Here is a 19455-nt window from a genome sequence, read left to right on the forward strand (position 1 = left end):
CGTAAAGAGATCTCTAGTCTTTCCCACTGTATTATTTTCTTCTGCCTTTATACTGTTCATTTAAGAAGATCTTCTATTCTCTCCTTGCTATTCTCTATAACTCTGCATTCAGTTAGGTATATCTTTCCCTTTCTCCCTTGCCTTTCACTTCTCTTTTTTCCTCAGCTATCTGTAAGGCCTCCTCAGACAACCATCATGCTCTTGCATTTCTTTTTCTTTGGGATGGTTTTGGTCATTGCCTCCTGTACAATGTTATGAACCTTCATCCATAGTTCTTCAGGCACTCTGTCTACCGTATATAATCCCTGGAGTCTATTTGTCACTTCCATGGTATATTCAAAAGGGATTTGATTTAGGTCATACCTGAATGTCCTGGTGGCTTTTCCTGTGCATGCACGCTAAGTTGCTTCAGTTATGTCTGACTTTTTGTGACCCTATGAACTGTAGCCCACCAGGCTCCTCTGTCCATAGGGATTCTCCAGGCAAGAATACTGGAGAGGGTTGCCATACCCTCCTCCAGGGGCTCTTCCAGACCCAGCAATCGAACCTGCATCTCCTGTGATTCCTGCATTGCAGGCGAATTATCTATTGCTGAGCTACCAGGGAAGCCCATGGTTTTCCCTACTTTCTTCAATTTAAGCCTGAATTTTGCAATAAGGAGCTCATGATCTGAGCCTCAGTCAGCTTTGGTCATGTTTTTGCTGATTGTATACAGCTTTTCCATCTTCAACTGCAAAGAATATAATCAATCTGATTTTGGTATTGACTTTCTGGTGATGTCCACATGTAGAGTCACATCTTGGGTTGTTGGAAAAGGGGGTTTGCTATGACCAGCGTGTTCTCTTGATGAAACTGTTAACCTGCTTCATTTTGTACTCAAAGGCCAAACTTTCCTGTTATTCCAGGTATCACCTGACATCCTTCTTTTGCACTCCAACCCCTTATGATGAAAAGGACATCTTTTTTTTTTTTTGGTGTTAGTTCTAGAAGGTCTTGTAGGTCTTCATAGAACCGGTTAACTTCAGCTTCTTCAGCATCAGTGGTTGGGGCATAGATTTGATCAAAGTGATGTTGAATGGTTTGCCTTGAAAAGGAATCAAGATCTTTGTTGTTTTTGAGACTCACCCAGGTCCTGCATTTCAAACTCTTTGTTGACTATGAGGGCTACTCCCCTTCTTCTAAGGAGTTGTTGCCCACAGTTGTCATTGTTCAGTTGCTCAGTTGCATCAGACTCTTTGTGACCCCAAGCATGCCAGGCTTCCTTGGCATGCTTCCCTTTACTATTTCTTGGAGTTTGCTCAAACTCAGGTCCATTGAGTCAGTGATGCTATCCCACCATCTCATCCTCTGTTGCCCCCTTCTCCTCCCGCCCTCAATCTTTCCCAGCATCAGGGTCTTTTACAACGGGTTGGCTCTTTGTATCAGGTGGCCAAAATATTGGAGCTTCAGCATCAGTATTTCCAATGATTATTCAGGGTTGATTTCCTTTAGGATTGACTGGTTTGATCTCCTTGCTGTCCGGGGACTCTCAAGAGCCTCTCCAGCACCACAATTCAAAAGCATCAGTTATTTGGTGCTCAGCCTTATTTATGGTCCAACTCTCACATCCATACATGACCACTGGAAAAACCATAGCTTTGACTAGATGGACCTTTGTCGGCAAAGTAACGTCTCTACTTTTTAATACGCTAAGTTGTCATAGCTTTTCTTCCAAGGAGCAAGTATCTTTGATTTCATGGCTGCAGTCACCATCCGCAGTGATTTTGGAGCCCAAGAAAATAAAGTCTGTCTTATTGTTTCCCCATCTATTTGCCATGAAGTGATGGAACTGGATGCCATGATCTTAAGTTTTTTGAATACTGAGTTTCAAGCCAGATTTTTCACTGTCCTCTTTCACTTTCATCAAGAGGCTCTTTAGTTCCTCTTTGCTTTCTGTCGTTAGGGTGGTGTCATCTGCATATCTGCTGCTGCTGCTGCTGCTGCTAAGTCGCTTCAGTCGTGTCAGACTCTGTGTGACCCCATAGACGACAGCCCATCAGGCTTCCCCATCCTTGGGATTCTCCAGGCAAGAACACTGGAGTGGGTTGCCATTTCCTTCTCCAACTCATGAAAGTAAAAAGTGAAAGTAAAGTCGCTCAGTTGTGTCCGACTCTTAGTGACCCCATGGACTGCAGCCTACCAGGCTCCCCTGTCCATGGATTTTCCAGGCAAGAGTACTGGAGTGGGGTGCCATTGTCTTCTCAGCTGCATATCTGAGGTTAGTGATATTTCTCTCGGCAACCTTGATTGCAGTTTGTGCTTTATCCAGCCTGGCATTTCTCATAATGCATTCTGCATAGAAGTTAAATAAGCAGGGTGACAATATACAGACTTGATGTACTCCTTTCCCAATTTTGAACCAGTCCATGATGCTTGGAAAGACTGAAGGCAGGAGGAGAAGGGGATGACAGAGTACAAGATGGTTGGATGGCATCACCAACTCAACGGACATGAGTTTGAGCAAGCTCCAGAAGATGGTGAAGGACAGGGAATCCTGGCGTGCTGCAGTCCATGGGGTCACAAAGAGTCAGACATGACTGAGCAACTGAACCAAAACAACAACTGCTCCATGTCCAGTTCTAACTACTGCTGCTTGACCTGCACAAAGGCTTCTCAGAAGGCAGGCAAGGTAGTCTGGTATTGCCAACTCTTGAAGAATTTTTCACAGTTTGTGTTGTGATCCATACAGTCAAAGGTTTAATGTAGTCAATGAAGCATTAGTGGATGTTTTTCTGGAATTCCCTTGCTTTCTCTATAACCCAGTGGACAGTGGCAATTTGATTTCTGGTTCCTCTGCCTTTTCTAAACTCAGCTTGTACTCAGTTTCAGTTCACATACTGTTGAAGCCCAGCTCGGAGGATTTTGACCGTTACCTTGCTAGCATGTGAAATGTCCACATTATATATTATATAAATATATCTATATCTAATATATCAATATCTATATATCTGCTGCTAAGTCGCTTCAGTCATGTCTGACTCTGTGCGACCCCATAGACGGCAGCCCACCAGGCTCCCCTGTCCCTGGGATTCTCCAGGCAAGAACACTATCTCTCTATATATAAAGTAGTAGATATAATGGTCATCTGAATTATATTCGCCATTCCCATCCATTTTAGTTCACTGATTCCTAAGATGTCAGTGTTCACTCTTGCCATCTCCTGCTTGACCATGTCCAATTTACCCTGATTCGTGGACTTAAAATTCCAGGTTCCTATGCAATTATTGTTCTTTACAGCACCGGACTTTACTTTCACCACCCAACACATCCACAACTGAGCATCATTTCTGCTTTGACCCAGCCGCTTCATTTTTCTAGAGATACTAGTAAATACTCTCCGCTCTTCCACAACAGCATATTGGACACCTTAAGACTGAGGGGGCTCATCTTCCATATCAAAGCTTTTTGTCTTTTCATACTGTTCATGGAGTTCTTGAGGCAAGAATACTGAAATGGGTTGCAATTTCCTCCTCCAATGGACCATGTTTTGTCAGAACTTGTTACTATGACCTACCCATCTTGGGTGGCCCTGCACACACAGTTCATAGCTTCATGGAGTTACACAAGCCCCTTCATCACAAGCCTGTGACCCATGAAGGGGGGCATTGGGTACATACTCTATTGCTGCGTAACACATCACTGTATGCTTCATGACTGGAAACAATCCTGTTTTCATCCCTGTTTCTAAGGAGAGGAGTCTGAGCTATGGTTCAGAGAGGTCCTCTGCCCAGGACAGAGCTGTTGGCAGGGGTTGGCTGGGCTGGGTGCCTTTCTACAGGAGGGTGTCCTCTTCTAAGCTCATGTAGTTTCTGGCAGAATCCAATTCCTTGCGGTCTAAGGACTGAAGCACTGCTTTCTTGCCAGCTGATAGCAGGGGCTGCCTTCAGCTCTCTGAGCCCCCTGCAGGTCCTTACCAGCTGGTCTTCTTATAGGTCCACTCATGACACAGCAGCTCCTTCTGTGCCAGCAGGAGTTTCTCTTGCTCCAGGACACTAATACAGAGCCTCATGTAATACAATTGTGCAAGTGACTCTGTCATCTTTGATACCTTCTATCGTCTAAAATCAAGTCACAGGTTCTACCCACATTCAAGGAGAGAGAGGATTATACAAGACATAACTAACTGGAAGGGTCCCCACTGGGTAATTCTGACACAACCAATGCACATCCCTGATAAGCCAGCAAATACAATTTTCTATACATACTGTAGGTAACCCTTGGAAACCAAACACCCATGGAACTGCTAGGATTCAAGCTTAACCAAGCTTACCCTTGTGGCTCAGCTGGTAAAGAATCTGCCTGCAATGTGGGAGACATGAGTTCGATTCCTGCATTGGGAAGATCCCCTAGAGAAGGGAAAGGCTACCCAATCCAGTTTTCTGGCCTGGAGAATTCCATGGACTGTATAGTCCATGGGGTCACAAAGAGTCAGACACAACTGACTGACTTTCACTTTCACTTTCAAGCTTACCAAGTGTTATCTATTATATGTATCAGAAGATGCTCAACCTCATCAGTACTCCAAAAAAGAAAAAAACATGAGAAACTATTTCCATCTGTTGAAATAAGTCATTTTAAAAATGAATTCAGAGAGGGTGTGGTGAAGTATGTACTCTGATATATATCATTGGTGGGACTATGCTGCTGCTGCTGCTACGTTGCTTCAGTCGTGTCCGACTCTGTGCAACCCCAGAGACAGCAGCCCACCAGGCTCCCCCATCCCTAGGATTCTCCAGGCAAGAACACTGGAGTGGGTTGCTATTTCCTTCTCCAATGCATGAAAGTGAAGTCGCTCCGTTGTGTCCAACTCTTAGCAACCCCATGGACTGCAGCCTACCAGGCTCCTCCATCCATGGGATTTTCCAGGAGAGAGTACTGGAGTGGGTTGCCATTGCCTTCTCCGTGGTGGGACTATAAATTGGTACAATTCTTTAGGAAAGAAATCTAGCAAATGGTCCTAAGGATTATAATATTCTACTTCTGGGTACTCAGCATAGAGAAGACTTAAAAATACCCAAGTATTAAGAAAGAAGATGTTAACTATAATGCTATACAGAACAGTGAAAATCTGGAAGCAGCAGCAATGTCCAACAACTAGAAATGTTTCACCATATTAATTTTGCTGAAATGTATCAAATGTAATAGTCATTAAAATTATGTTGGTGATTTAGTCACTAAGTCATGTCCGACTCTTTGTGAGCTTATAGACTGTGTAGACCTCCAGGCTCCTCTGTCCACGGGATTCTCCAGACAAGTGGGAGTGGGTTGCCATTTCCTTCTCCAGGGGATCTTCCTGACCCAGGAATTGAACCCAGGTCTCCTGCACTGCAGGCAGATTCTTTACTAACTGAGCTACAAGGGAATCCCAAAATTATGTTGAGGTGAATACAATTCTACAGAAAACATTATATATTAAGGGACATACTGGCTGCATATGCATGAATAAAGAATTCACACAAATGTAGGAAATTTCCCCAAATGTTAACATTGCTGACATCCAGGTTATGAAGCAATAAGTGGTATTCTCCCCCTACTTCTAATTTCCTCTGTTTTACCTATTTCCTATAATGAATGAACACTCTACCAATTAGCATGCTTTTGGTTGCAGAAAACCTAACTTGCTTTAACTAAAGAAGCTTTTGTATCTCACAGAGCTGGGGTATCCAGGACAGGCTGGGATTCAAACAAAATAAGGGCAGTGATTCATCATCACCATCAAGGCCCAGCTCTTCCTGAGTCTCCACTCTGGGTCCTCAGTGTGGGCTCCATCCTCAGGGCATTCACCTCACAGTTTCAACAAAACAGAGGTCAGAGAAAAGCCACATGCTGACTGGCTAAGAAGGACAGTTCTCTGGAGTAAACAAACTTGGTGTTCCACTGGGAAGAAGGTGGGCGAGTAGATACTGAAGAGATGAGCAACAGTGTCTTCCCCAAATGGTTACTCTTGTCATTTGTCAAAATATGTTTACTGCTTCCAGGATTTCCCAAAGTAATTCATTTCATTGCAGAAAATCTGGAAAACAGATGGTATCAAAAAAACCTCACACAGGAATCTATTACAAAGAATGGTCACCCTTAACATTTTGGTTCATTGTGTTTTAAGACCTAAAATTTTAATATTTTATTTTTTAAATTAATTTTTATTGGAGTATAATTGCTTTACAATGCTGTTAGCTTCTGCTGTACAGCAAAGTGAATTGGTTATATGTACACATATAGCCCCTCTTTTCTAGATTTCCTTCCCATTTAGGTCACCACAGAGCACTGAGTAGAGTTCCCTGTGCTATACGGTCCGTTCTCATTAGTTATGTGTCTTACACAAGTATCAGTAATGTGTATATCTCAATCTCAATCTCCCAATTCATCCCACCCCCTCTTCACAACCCTTGGTGTTCATATGTTTGTTCTCTACCTTTGTGTCTCCATTTCTAAACTCTATATAGTACTACATAACATGCTACCACATGGAAACAACATAATTTATTTAACCATTTTGCTCTTGTAGATAATTTCTATTAATTCCATTTTCATTATTAGTAACCCTAGATGGAATATTTCACCTGATCTCTAATCTGCTTCCTTTGGATAGTGTCCTTTAAGTGAAATTACTGGACCAATATTACATATTGCCAAATGAGTACATATTACACATCTATAATGAGAAAAAATCTAAAAAATAAAATACAAAATGGAATCATATTTGCCATAACTTCACAGGTCAATGTAAACATCAGACTGTGTAATTTAAGAAAAGTTTCGATAAAAATAAATCATTATATAAATGCAAGATATTATTTTGATATTAACAAAAATAATAAACATCGAAACTGCCTTATGTCAACAATCTATCTTAGGGATTAGTTGATAGTTTTTAATCATACACATTGTCAACTGCTTACAACTTTCAACATTCCACAACCAATCTGTCAATACGATAGAGGCAACTTTTATCTTAGTTTTAAAGCATTTATATTGATGGGACATTAATAATCTATTAAGTAACTGAAAACTTACTAAGCTCATAGCTATGTGCTATGAAGAAGGCTAGGAAACTAGGAATACTCTGGTATTAATATTGTTGAATGTGAAAGACAGACATACAGGCAACTAAAATAAATGTGACACGTGATCAAACAGGGCAAAGAACATTTCACTATGGGACCCAAGAAAGAGAAATAATGAACATTTCTCTTTCTTCTCCTAGTCTATTCTCTGTTTCAGTTTCTACAAACTGTTCTCTCTGCCTGCACGCTTAAATCTGGCCTGCTCCGCCCCGTCATTTGCGTGGCCCTGCTTCTGGCCAGCCTCCGTGAGGTGAGAATCTGTAGCTGGCCGTGATCGCCCTGCTCCTTGTCCCCTCTCACCCTGAGTCCTTCTGCCCTCCTCTGCCCACACCACCGCAACACCCCATGCTGCTTCCCAGTTGATCCTGGTCACTCCTTACAAAGACGCATGGGAAATTCAAGTCCTCTGAGCTGTTAAAGAAGAAGAAGAAACTAATCCCAACTCAGGGAGTACAAAGGAAAGAATACGTATCCCAATTCATCATACTATACAATGTAGAAATTTGGAAACTCAAGGAGGCTGCACTGCTTTCACAGATGGAGACTTAATAGGTCTTTTACAAGCTACAGAAAGCATGTGCTAGAAGAACAATAAGCTACCCAAACAGTGAAACAGCAGAAACATGTTACTTAAGGGTAGAAATAAGGTTCCTAAAAAACCTCTCAAAAATAGAGGAAAACAATTACAAAACGATTACAGTCCAAAGGCCTGTTAGAGAAACATCACTAGGGCTCACAAAGAAATGTCATTTCCCTTGCCTCTGTATTTCTGTGAGAATTCCAGGTAACACTTACCTACAGGGAGAACAAATGAGAAGCTAATATAGTAACTGGACCTTTCAAAATGCCATGCAGGGCCTCAGGGTCAGTAAATGCCTCTCTGTAAACTGTCCAGTGTCCTGCACACTTGTGCCCAGATCCAACCTGTGTGCATTTGCCATTCACATGTGTTCATGTCTCAAGAAAGGAAAGATGAAGAGAAACACAGGAAACATTCCAAAGAGAGTATAATAAAGCTGATACAAGTATAATAAAGCAGTAAGTATAAAACTGAGAAGCTACTGATTCTGTGATTTACTCATGTATTTTCCCTGTAATTAATGTCTAAATTTGTGGCAGTTTTTCATATTGGAACACAACACCCCAGGGTGAGAGAGTGTGAGGTGGCTGTAGCAATGCCTGTCACAGATGCTTTAACAGTGAAGGAGTAGAAGAGCTGCTGGACTCTCATCCTTAGAGAGGCTGTTGGGGAAGGGGTTGCTTAGCTCCTCTTTGTCTCCACAAAAGCTCAAATGGCGAATTATTTATTCATTTTTTAAAGACATGCATTTCTTTATTGGGCTGCACTGGGTCTTAGTTGTGGCACGCAGCAGAGACTGTCTAGCTGTGTGTGGGCTAGTTGCTCTTTGGCATGTGGCATCCTAGTTCCCCGAGCAGGGATTGAACCTGTGTCCCCTGCATTGCAAGGCAGATTCTTAACCACTGGACCAGCAGAGAAGTCCTTCAAATGTTAATTTAGGCACCTACAATGACTGCTTTATTCTAAGATGTTAAAAAGATAATTTGAGGGACTTTAAACTGAAAAGTTTAAGATCACCACAGTGAACTGTATTAAAAATCCATAATGTGTTTGGGGGTATGTGTCTGTATGGGTCTAGGTCTTAACTAAAGTAGCTAAAAATTGCAATAGTAAGACTTGGAGTTTTAAAAAAGTGACTTTGAGCTATGAAAGTTCAAACTGCAAGGAATAAAATTACATAAAATTAAAGAAAAGAACTGAAACAAGCTGAAATTACAATTACTGTAGAAGAATATGGTGGCCTCAGATTAGTTAACATACAATAATGACAACACCTTGCCAACAAAGGTTCGTCTAGTCAAGGCTATGGTTTTTCCAGTGGTCATGTATGGATGTGAGAGTTGGACTGTGAAGAAGGCTGAGTGCCGAAGAATTGATGCTTTTGAACTGTGGTGTTGGAGAAGACTCTTGAGAGTCCCTTGGACTGCAAGGAGATCCAACCAGTCCATTCTGAAGGAGATCAGCCCTGGGATTTCTTTGGAAGGAATGATGCTAAAGCTGAAACTCCAGTCCTTTGGCCACCTCATGCGAAGAGTTGACTCATTGGAAAAGACTCTGATGCTGGGAGGGATTGGGGGCAGGAGGAGAAGGGGACGAAAGAGGATGAGATGGCTGGATGGCATCACTGACTCGATGGACGTGAGTCTCAGTGAACTCCGGGAGCTGGTGATGGACAGGGAGGCCTGGCGTGCTGCGATTCATGGGGTCGCAAAGAGTCAGACACGACTGAGCGACTGAACTGAACTGAACTGAATGACAAAATGGGCAATTTTTGAAAAATAATAAAAACCTTTTGGGTTAACCTAATATAGTATATTTGAAATTATCTTAAATACAGTGACCCAAGAAATATTTTGGAGTCATATGTAGGTCTGGCATTAATGAATAAAGATTATTGGCTGTTCTGTGTATAAAGAATTTGGATATACAGCATTTCAATTAAAATGACATCTTTTTTTTTGTAAAATCTAATACATTTAATTTTGGCATAATAGTGATTTATTATATATTAATACTTCAAAAATATACTTTTGTGTTTGACAAACCATCGACGAGCTCAAAATGGACCTATAAACATGCTTTTGCTCCAAACACCAGGCTGCTATTGCACTGAAGGCAGTGAATTCCATCACGGGAGTTATAAGATCCAGGGCTGCAGATTACTGTGAATAAAAAATAAGTTAATAAGTAACAGTCTCCTAATGCCATGTAGTTTAACTTTAATGGAGAATACATTTTCAAAGAAGATTTTTTTTTTCTTTTTGGTTTTAAATGTGGTAAAATGCACATAACATAAAATCTGCCATTTTAACCATTTTTTTTATTATTTGTTTGTTCATCAAGTATTTTATTTTTTTATACTTTTTTAAAATTTTATTTTATTTTTAAACTTTACATAATTGTATTAGTTTTGCCAAATATCAAAATGAATCCACCACGGGTATACATGTGTTCCCCATCCTGAACCCTCCTCCCTCCTCCTCACCATACCATCCCTCTGGATAGTTGAGTAGTGTCAAGTATACTCAAATCATTGCACAACTAATCTCCAGAACTTTTGCATCTGGGACAAACTGCACCTCTACACCCATTAAACACCTCCTTATTCCCCCTTTTCTAGGTCCTGGCAGCCACCATTCCACAATTTGTTTCTATGAGTTTGACTCCTCTAAATGTCTCATGTAAGCTTAAGCCAAGACAGCCCACAGTGTTGACATTAGAAGGCTTATTGGCCATCCTGGAAATTCTAGAACAATGTGACTACCAGGTGGTCCATAGTAAGCATACTCCAGATGTATAAAGACAGCCGCAAATATGGGAAGGACTTGCAGATTATTTTTAACAATCATCTGGTTTCAAATTCTATTTCTATCATGGGCTAAAAGTGTAATTTTAGAAAAACTACTTATCCTAAAATGTAACTCAGTTTGGTCATCCCTAACATAAGGATCTATCATGAGTATTACCAATGCTCCTTCTGCATGATGAGAAATAAAGAAAGGTAGAAAGAAACCAATACATTATGTTAAATACATTCTTTTTGTTGACTAAGTTTGGGATCCTGGGCAAAGTAGTCAATTCTCTTAGTTCTAGCTTCCTCATTTCTTGGCCACCTGATACGAAGAACTGACTCATTTGAAAAGACCCTGATGCTGGGAAAGATTGAAGGCAGGAGGAGAAGGGGACAACAGAGGATGAGATGGTTGGATGGCATCACTGACTCAATGGACATGAGTTTTAGTAAACTCTGGGAATTGGTGATGGACAGGGAGGCCTGGCATGCTCCAGTCCATGGAGTCGCAAAAAGTCGGATATGACTGAGCAACTGAACTGAACATTTCTAAAAGAGGTACAATGACAGTCAAGTCATAGTGTTATTGTGAGGACTGAAATCAGATGACTTACAAAAGAAAACACCAAGTTTGTGACAAGCATTGACTCAACAAATGCTTAGCCCTGTGCACTGCATGGCTGCTATCTTCACCCACCTCTTCTACGTGTGTACTGCCGTGAAGGTCATGGGAAGACATCAGCCCTCTAACAGGGCTTGGGTCTCCGATTTTCCTATCGCATATGTCATCAGCCAAGGGACCACAAAGATGTTAATAAGAGCACATCCAAGGATGGGTTATCATAGGCCATGAAATAAGATTTTTTTTAGTGCCGTAATTTTAATAATACATGTCACTGATTGGATCTGGGTCATATTATATTATTTAATTTCATATTTCTTTCAAAATACATATTTTCTCAAATTGGGAAATATCTTAACCATCACTCAGAGAAAGTATTCTCTGTTCTAGGTTTCATAGAGTTCCTCGGTTTTAATAGATATTTTATTTGGAAATTAATGTTCCAGATGGAAAAAAAATTGGTAAACAAAATTAAATTGATTTGCTGCAGTAATAAGAAGAGTATTTAAAGTAAAAATGCATGTGGTAAAATTCTAATGATATAGTGTTTCTCAAGAAGTGTGACCATGGTACACATTCTCTCAAAGAAGCATATTAATATTTCTTGAAGCACAAATATGGAAAGACTGAGCAAAGGTATTAAAAATGTTAAATCATTAAACATGGAGAACAGAAGCCTACATGAAGTCTTACACACATATTTTTACATGACTGTCACAAACAGAACAGAAACTGGCATAAAACCATTGAAACCAAAGCATAAATAGTGATATTCTAATAAATATTCTTATATTTAAACAGCTTTCATAATACTGTATATGTATATTGTTTAGTCACTAAATCATGTCCAACTCTCTTGTGATCCCATGGATTATAGACTGCCAGGCCCTCCTGTCCATGGGATTTCCCAGGCAAGAACACTGGAGTGGGTTGCCATTTCCTTCTCAAGGGTCTTCCTGACCAAGGGATTGAACCTGTATCTCCTGCATTAGCAGGCAGATTCTTCACCACTGAGTACCAGACCAGGGCCCTTATCTGTAACACTCTCTCCTAGGATATATTCTGAAATATTTTGTTCTCTCTTAAGCAAAATTGAGGAAAAATGCTAAAATATTATTAAATTTAAAGTACAAAATTAGTGAAATTATCTTTCAGGTTTGAGTCTCAGGAATGGAATATCTCACAGCTACAATTAAAAGAGTAGCCTAATTAAATTTTGATTATTTCAATAAGAAGAGAAGGAACCATTGGTGACTAATCAGTATCAACATATAAAGAAATGGTAAGGAAATACAGGAAAAAATCTCCATGAATTTTAGATGGGGACTAATTTCTTTAAAAAGAAAGTGACTAGCAATAATAGAAAATAATTGATTCATTTAGTATTAAAATTAGAAACTTAATAAAAAGAAATAAAATTGACAATAGTCAAGCAGGAAACCTAGGAAATAGTTGCAGCTATGTAGCCATCAGAGGACTATCATTCAGAAAACATATATAATTCATATCAATCAATGAGAAAAGGACAGAAAATTAAAAACAGGCCCAAAAGAGAAAATACAAATATCCAATGATTGCTACTTTATTGATCCATAGAATAGTGCTCAGACAAATCAAGAATTTGGGACACACAAATAAAGATCAAACTATAAGACACTGAGCATGCTCTTAATGAGAAGTTCAACTAGGAAATCCCTTGAGATGGGAGCTTAGCATTTTCTTGCAACATCAGGATTAGAAAAAGATGGCGACCATCTCTACTTCCATTGAACACAGTACTGAGTCTTGCCCAGAACAATTAGACAAGAAAAAGGAAGCAAATTCAAATGGTAAAGGAAGAGTGAAGCTATCCCTGTTTTTAGTGGGTATGATCCAAATGGCCAGCATCCACTGGATCATAGAAAAACCAACAGAGTTCCAGAAAAACATCTACTTCTACTTTATTGACTATGCCAAAGCCTTTGACTGTGTGGATCACAACAAACTCTGGAGAATTATTAAAGAGATGGGAATACCAGACCACTTGACCTGCCTCCTGAGAAATATGTATGCAGGTCAGGAAGCAACAGTTAGAACTGGACATGGAACAACAGACTGGTTCCAAATAGGAAAAGGAGTACGTCAAGGTTGAATATTGTCACCCTTCTTATTTAACCTATATGCAGAGTACATCATGAGAAATGCTGGGTTGGATGAAGCATAAGCTGGAACCAAGATTTCCGGGAGAAATATCAGTAACCTCAGATATGCAGATGACACCACCCTTATGGCAGAAAGTGAAGAAGAACTAAAGAGGTTCTTGAAAGTGAAAGAGGAGAGTGGAAAAGGTGGCTTAAAACTCAACATTCAGAAAACTAAGGTCCCATCACTTCATGGGAAATATATGGGAAAACAATGGAAACAGTGACAGACTTTATTTGGGAGGGGGGCTCCAAAATCACTGCAGATGGTGACTGCAGCCATGAAATTAAAAGATGCTTGCTCCTTGGAAGGAAAGTTATGACCAACCTAGACAGCATATTAAAAAGTAGAGACATTACTTTGCCAACAAAGGTCCGTCTAGTCAAAGCTATGGTTTTTCCAGTATCGTGTATGGATGTGAGAGTTGGTCTATAAACAAAGCTGAGTGCCGAAGAATTGATGCTTTTGAACTGTGGTGTTGGAGAAGACTCTTGAGAGTCCCTTGGACTGCAAGGAGATCCAACAAGTCCATCCTAAAGGAGATCAGTCCTGAATGTTCTTTGCAAGGACTGATGCTGAAGCTGAAACTCCAATACTTTAGCTACCTAATGTGAAGAACTGATTCCTTAGAAAAGACCCTGATGCTGGGAAAGATTGAAGGTAGGAGGAGAAGGAGATGACAGAGGATGAGAGGGTTGATAACATCACTGACTCAATGGACATGAGCTTCAGCAAACTCTGGAAGATGATGAAGGACAGGGAAGCCTGGTGTGCTGCAGTCCATGGGGTTGCAAAGGGTTGTACATGACTGAGCGATCAAACTGAACTGATCTCATATGAAGAAAATCCTAAAGATTCCACACTAAAAAATATTGACTGATACAACATTCAGCAAGGTTGCAGGATACAAAATTGACACGCAAAAATCAGTGGTGTTTCTATAGACTAGACAATCTGTAAAGGAAAGGAAAAAAAAAAAAAAAGCAGCTCTACTTACAACAGCATCAAAAATATATGCTATTGTAACTTCACCATGGAGGCAATTTCTTGTGTACTGAAAACTACCAAAAATTGCAGAAATAAACCAAAGACAAATAAACGGAAAGATATCCTATGTTCTTTAGTATTTAATGTTATTAATATGTCAGTACTACTAAAAATTACCCATGAAATCTCTGTCTCTGAAAACTATAGATTCTATGAAATCTCTATCAAAATCTCAGTGGTGGTATTTTCAGAGACAGAAAAATCCATCACAAAACTCATTTGAAATCTCAAGGGATTCAAAATAGCCTAAGCAGGAGGTGGTCCTAAGATGGTGGAGGAATAGGATGGGGAGACCAGTTTCTCCCCCACAAATTCATCAAAAGAACACTTAAACGCTGAGTAAAATCCACAAAACAACTTCTGAATGCTGGCAGATAACATCAGGCACCCAGAAAAGCAGCCCATTGTCTTCGAAAGGAGGTAGGAAAAATATAAAAGACAAAAAAAGAGACAAAAGAGGTAGGGACGGAGCTCCATCCCGGGAAGGGAGTCTTAAAAAGAGAGGTTTCCAAACACCAGGAAACACTCTCACTGCCAAGGCTGTGCCGAGCCTTGGAAGCACTGAGGGCAACATAATAGGGAGGGAAAAATAAGTAAGTAATTAAAACCCACAGATTACGAGCCCAACAGTAACTCAACCAGCGGAGAAGCAGCTCAGACGCCTGCACCCGCCACTAGCAAGCGAGGCTGGGTAGGGAGGCGCCGGCTGCATTGCTTAGACTAAGGTTCGGGCCTGAATGCCCCCAAGGGTAATCAGAGCGAACTAATTTGGGCTAGCAAACCAGACTGTGGGATAGCTACCATGCGAAAAGCCCTAAGACACCGCCAGGCCCGCACACAGAAGGGCTGAACAGAACTAGCCAGCTGCAGACCATCCCCCTCTGGTGACAGGCAGCCAGTGCCGGAAGGGAGCAATCACAGCCCCAGAGAGACATTATCTACCAAACTGCAAGCAGGCTTCTTTGCTAACTAAGACTTCTTGGGGTTCTGGACAGTCATCCGCCTGAGAAGGTGCACAAGTTGTACACCCAGAAAACCGAGCGGCAGGGACGGGAGAGGTGATAAGTCGCAGTGACCGCGCTCGCCAAACACCTCATCACCCGAGCTGCTCGGAGCTGGGAAGGGCACAAAACACAGGCCCAACAGAGTCTGCGACTCTGAGGACTACCCGAGTGCCTGAACCTGAGCAGCTTAGACCTGGGAGGTGCATGCAGCCCAGGGCCAGCCTCGGATGGTTCCCGGTGGAGCAACCTAGAGCCTGAGCTGTGTGGGCAGGGAGGGTGCACACACCATGAGTGGGGGCAGGCCCAGTGTGGCTGAGACATTACAAGTACACGCCAGTGTTATTTGTCTGCAGCGTCCCTCCCTCCCCACAGCACAACTGAACAAGTGAGCCTAAAAAAGTGGCCACCACCGCCCCTTTGTGTCAGGGCGGAAATCAGACACTGAAGAGACCAGCAAACAGAAGCTAAAACCGAGCGAACCGCCTTGGAAGTGATAGGTGCAATAGATTAAAACCCTGTAGTTAGTACCGACTACATAGGAAGGGGCCTATAGATCTTGAGAAATATAAGCCGGACCAAGGAATTATCTGAAAATGAACTGACCCCACACTGCCCACAATACCACCGGAGAAAGTCCTAGATATATTTTTACTATTTTTATGATCATTATTTTTCTTTTCTTTTTTAAATTTTTAAGTCCTCTATTACTCCTTTAATTTTTATAACCTACTATTACTTTTCCAAAAAGACTATTTTTTAAAAAGCACACTTCATACATATATATATTTAACAACTTTTGTGACTTTGTTTTTTTCTTCTTCTTCTTTTCTTTAATATTGTATTTTTGAAAATCCAACCTCTACTCTAGAATTTTAATCTTTGCTTTTTGGTATTTGTTATCAATTTTGTACCTTTAAGAACCCAACCTTCGGTACCCATTTTTACTTGGGAGCGAGATTACTGGCTTGACTGCTCTCTCCCCCTTTGGACTCTCCTTTCTCTCCACTAGGTCGCCTCTGTCTTCTCCCTCCCCTTCTCTTTTCTACCCAACTCTCTGCATCTCTGTGTATTCCAGATGGTGAAGGACACTTAGGAACTGATTACTGGTGGGATCTGTCTCTCTCCTTTTCATTCCCGCCTTTTATCCTCCTGGCCACCTCTGTCTCCTTCCTCCCTCTTCTCTTCTCTGTATAACTCCATGAACATCTCTGAGTGGTCCAGACTGTGGAACGCACATAAGGAAGTGATTACTGGCTAGCTTGCTCTCTCCTCTTCTGATTCCACCTAATCTCATTTGGGTCACCTCTAACTCCCTTCCTCTCTCTTCTCTTCTCCATGTAACTCTGTGAACCTCTCTGGGTGTCCCTCACTGTGGAGAAACTTTTCATCTTTAACCTAGATGTTTTATCAATGGTGCTGTACAGAAGGAGAAGTCTTGAGACTACTGTAAAAATAAGACTGAAAACCAGAAGCAGGAGGCTTAAGTCCAAATCCTGAGAACATCATAGAACACCTGACTCCAAGGAACATTAAGCAATAGGAGCTCATCAAATGCCTCCATACCTACACTGAAACCAAGCACCACCCAAGGGCCAGCAAGTTCCAGAGCAAGACATACCACACAAATTCTCCAGCAACACAGGAACACGGCCCTGAGCTTCAATACACAGGCTGCCCAAAGTTACTCCAAAACCACTGACATCTCATAACTCATTACTAGACACTTCATTGCACTCCAGAGAGAAGAAATCCAGCTCCACCCACCAGAACACCAACACAAGCTTCCCTAACCAAGAAACCTTGACAAGCCACGGATACAACCCCACCCACAGTGAGGAAACTCCATAATAAAGATAACTCCACAAACTGCCAGAATACAAAAAGGCCACCCCAAACTCAGCAATATAAACAAGATGAAGAGAGGAGGAATACCTAGCAGGTAAAGGAACAGGATAAATGCCCACCAAACCAAACCAAAGAGGAAGAGAGAGGGAATCTACCTGATAAAGAATTCTGAATAATGATAGTGAAAATGACCCAAAATCTTGAAATCAAAATGGAATCACAGATAAATAGCCTGGAGGCAAGGATTGAGAAAATGCAAGAAAGGTTTAACAAGGACCTAGAAGAAATAAAAAAGAGTCAATATATAATGAATAATGTAATAAATGAGATCAAAAACACTCTGGAGGCAACAAATAGTAGAATAACAGAGGCAGAAGATCGGATTAGTGAAATAGAAGATAGATGGTAGAAATAAATGAATCAGAGAGGAAAAAAGGAAAACGAATTAAAAATGAGGACAATCTCAGAGACCTCCAGGACAATATTAAACGCCACAACATTCGAATCATAGGAGTCCCAGAAGAAGACAAAAAGAGACCATGAGAAAATACTTGAGGAGATAATAGTTGAAAACTTCCCTAAAATGGGGAAGGAAATAATCACCCAAGTCCAAGAAACCCAGAGAGTCCCAAACAGGATAAACCCAAGGCAAAACACCCCAAGTCACATATTAATCAAATTAACAAAGATCAAACACAAAGAAAAAATATTAAAAGCAGCAAGGGAAAAACAACAAATAACACACAAGGGAATTCCCATAAGGATAACAGCTGATCTTTCAATAGAAACTCTTCAAGCCAGGAGGGAATGGCAGGACATACTTAAAGAGATGAAAGAAAATAACCTACAGCCCAGATTACTGTACCAAGCAAGGATCTCATTCAAATATGAAGGAGAAGTCAAAAGCTTTACAGACAAGCAAAAGCTGAGAGAATTCAGCACCACCAAACCAGCTCTCCAACAAATGCTAAAGGATATTCTCTAGACAAGAGACACAAAAACGGTGTATAAACCTGAACCCAAAACAATAAAGTAAATGGCAATGGGATCATACTTATCAATAATTACCTTAAATGTAAATGGGTTGAATGCCCCAAACAAAAGACAAAGACTGGCTGAATGGCTACAAAAACAAGACCCCTATATATGTTGTCTACAAGAGACCCACCTCAAAACAGGGGACACGTACAGACTGAAAGTGAAGGGCTGGAAAAAGATATTCCATGCAAATAGAGATGAAAAGAAAGCAGGAGTAACAATACTCGTATCAGATAAAATAGACTTTAAAACAAAGGCTGTAAAAAGAGACAAAGAAGGACACTACATAATGATCAAAGGATCAATCCAAGAAGAAGATATAGCAATTATAAATATATATGCACCCAACATAGATGCACCACAATATGTAAGACAAATTTTAACAAGTATGAAAGGGGAAATTAACAATAACACAATAATAGTGGGAGACTTTAATACCCCATTCACACCTATGGATAGATCAACTAAACGAAAATTAACAAAGAAACACAAACTTTAAATGATACAATAGACCAGTTAGACCTAATTGATATCTATAGGACATTTCACCCCAAAACAATGAATTTCACCTTTTTCTCAAGTGCACATGGAACTTCTCCAGGATAGATCACATCCTGGGCCATAAATCTAGCCTTGGTAAATTAAAAAATTGAAATCATTCCAAGCATCTTTTCTGACCACAATGCAGTAAGATTAGATCTCAATTACAGGAGAAAAACTATTAAAATTCCAACATATGGAGGCTGAAGAACATGCTGCTGAATCACCAACAAATCACAGAAGAAATCAGAAAAGAAATCAAAATATGCATAGAAATGAATGAAAATGAAAACACAACAACCCAAAACCTATGGGACACTGTAAAAGCAGTGCTAAGGGGAAAGTTCATAGCAATACAGGCATACCTCAAGAAACAAGAAAAAGTCAAATAAATAACCTAACTCTACACCTAAAGCAACTAGAAAAGGAAGAAATGAAGAACCCCAGGGTTAGTAGAAGGAAAGAAATCTTAAAAATTAGGGCAGAAATAAATGCAAAAGAAACAAAGGAGACCATAGTAAAAATCAACAAAGCCAAAAGCTGGTTCTTTGAAAGGATAAATAAAATTGACAAACCATTAGCCAGACTCATCAAGAAACAAAGGAGAAAACTCAAATCAATAAAATTAGAAATGAAAATGGAGAGATCACAACAGACAACACACAAATACAAAGGATCATAAGAGATTACTATCAGCAATTATA

General features: G+C 40.5%; 1 protein-coding gene across 7 annotated transcripts in view; it reads right to left on the minus strand.

Annotated features, from left to right (window-relative positions):
* Positions 1 to 6342: 6342 nt before the first annotated feature.
* The window catches only part of ZPBP (zona pellucida binding protein), a 141383-nt gene continuing 128270 nt past the window's right edge, over positions 6343 to 19455 (minus strand). For all 7 annotated transcript variants that reach the window (XR_011463915.1, XM_070368833.1, XM_070368829.1 and 4 more), the window contains one exon: positions 6343 to 9845. Coding sequence is in view for 6 of the 7 variants with exons in the window: in XM_070368833.1 (XP_070224934.1) it covers positions 9751 to 9845 (95 nt within the window). In the remaining variant the exon portion in view is untranslated. The remainder of the gene's footprint in view (positions 9846 to 19455) is intronic.

Source organism: Bos mutus, chromosome 4, assembly GCF_027580195.1.
Source record: "Bos mutus isolate GX-2022 chromosome 4, NWIPB_WYAK_1.1, whole genome shotgun sequence".
NCBI lineage: Eukaryota > Metazoa > Chordata > Mammalia > Artiodactyla > Bovidae > Bos > Bos mutus.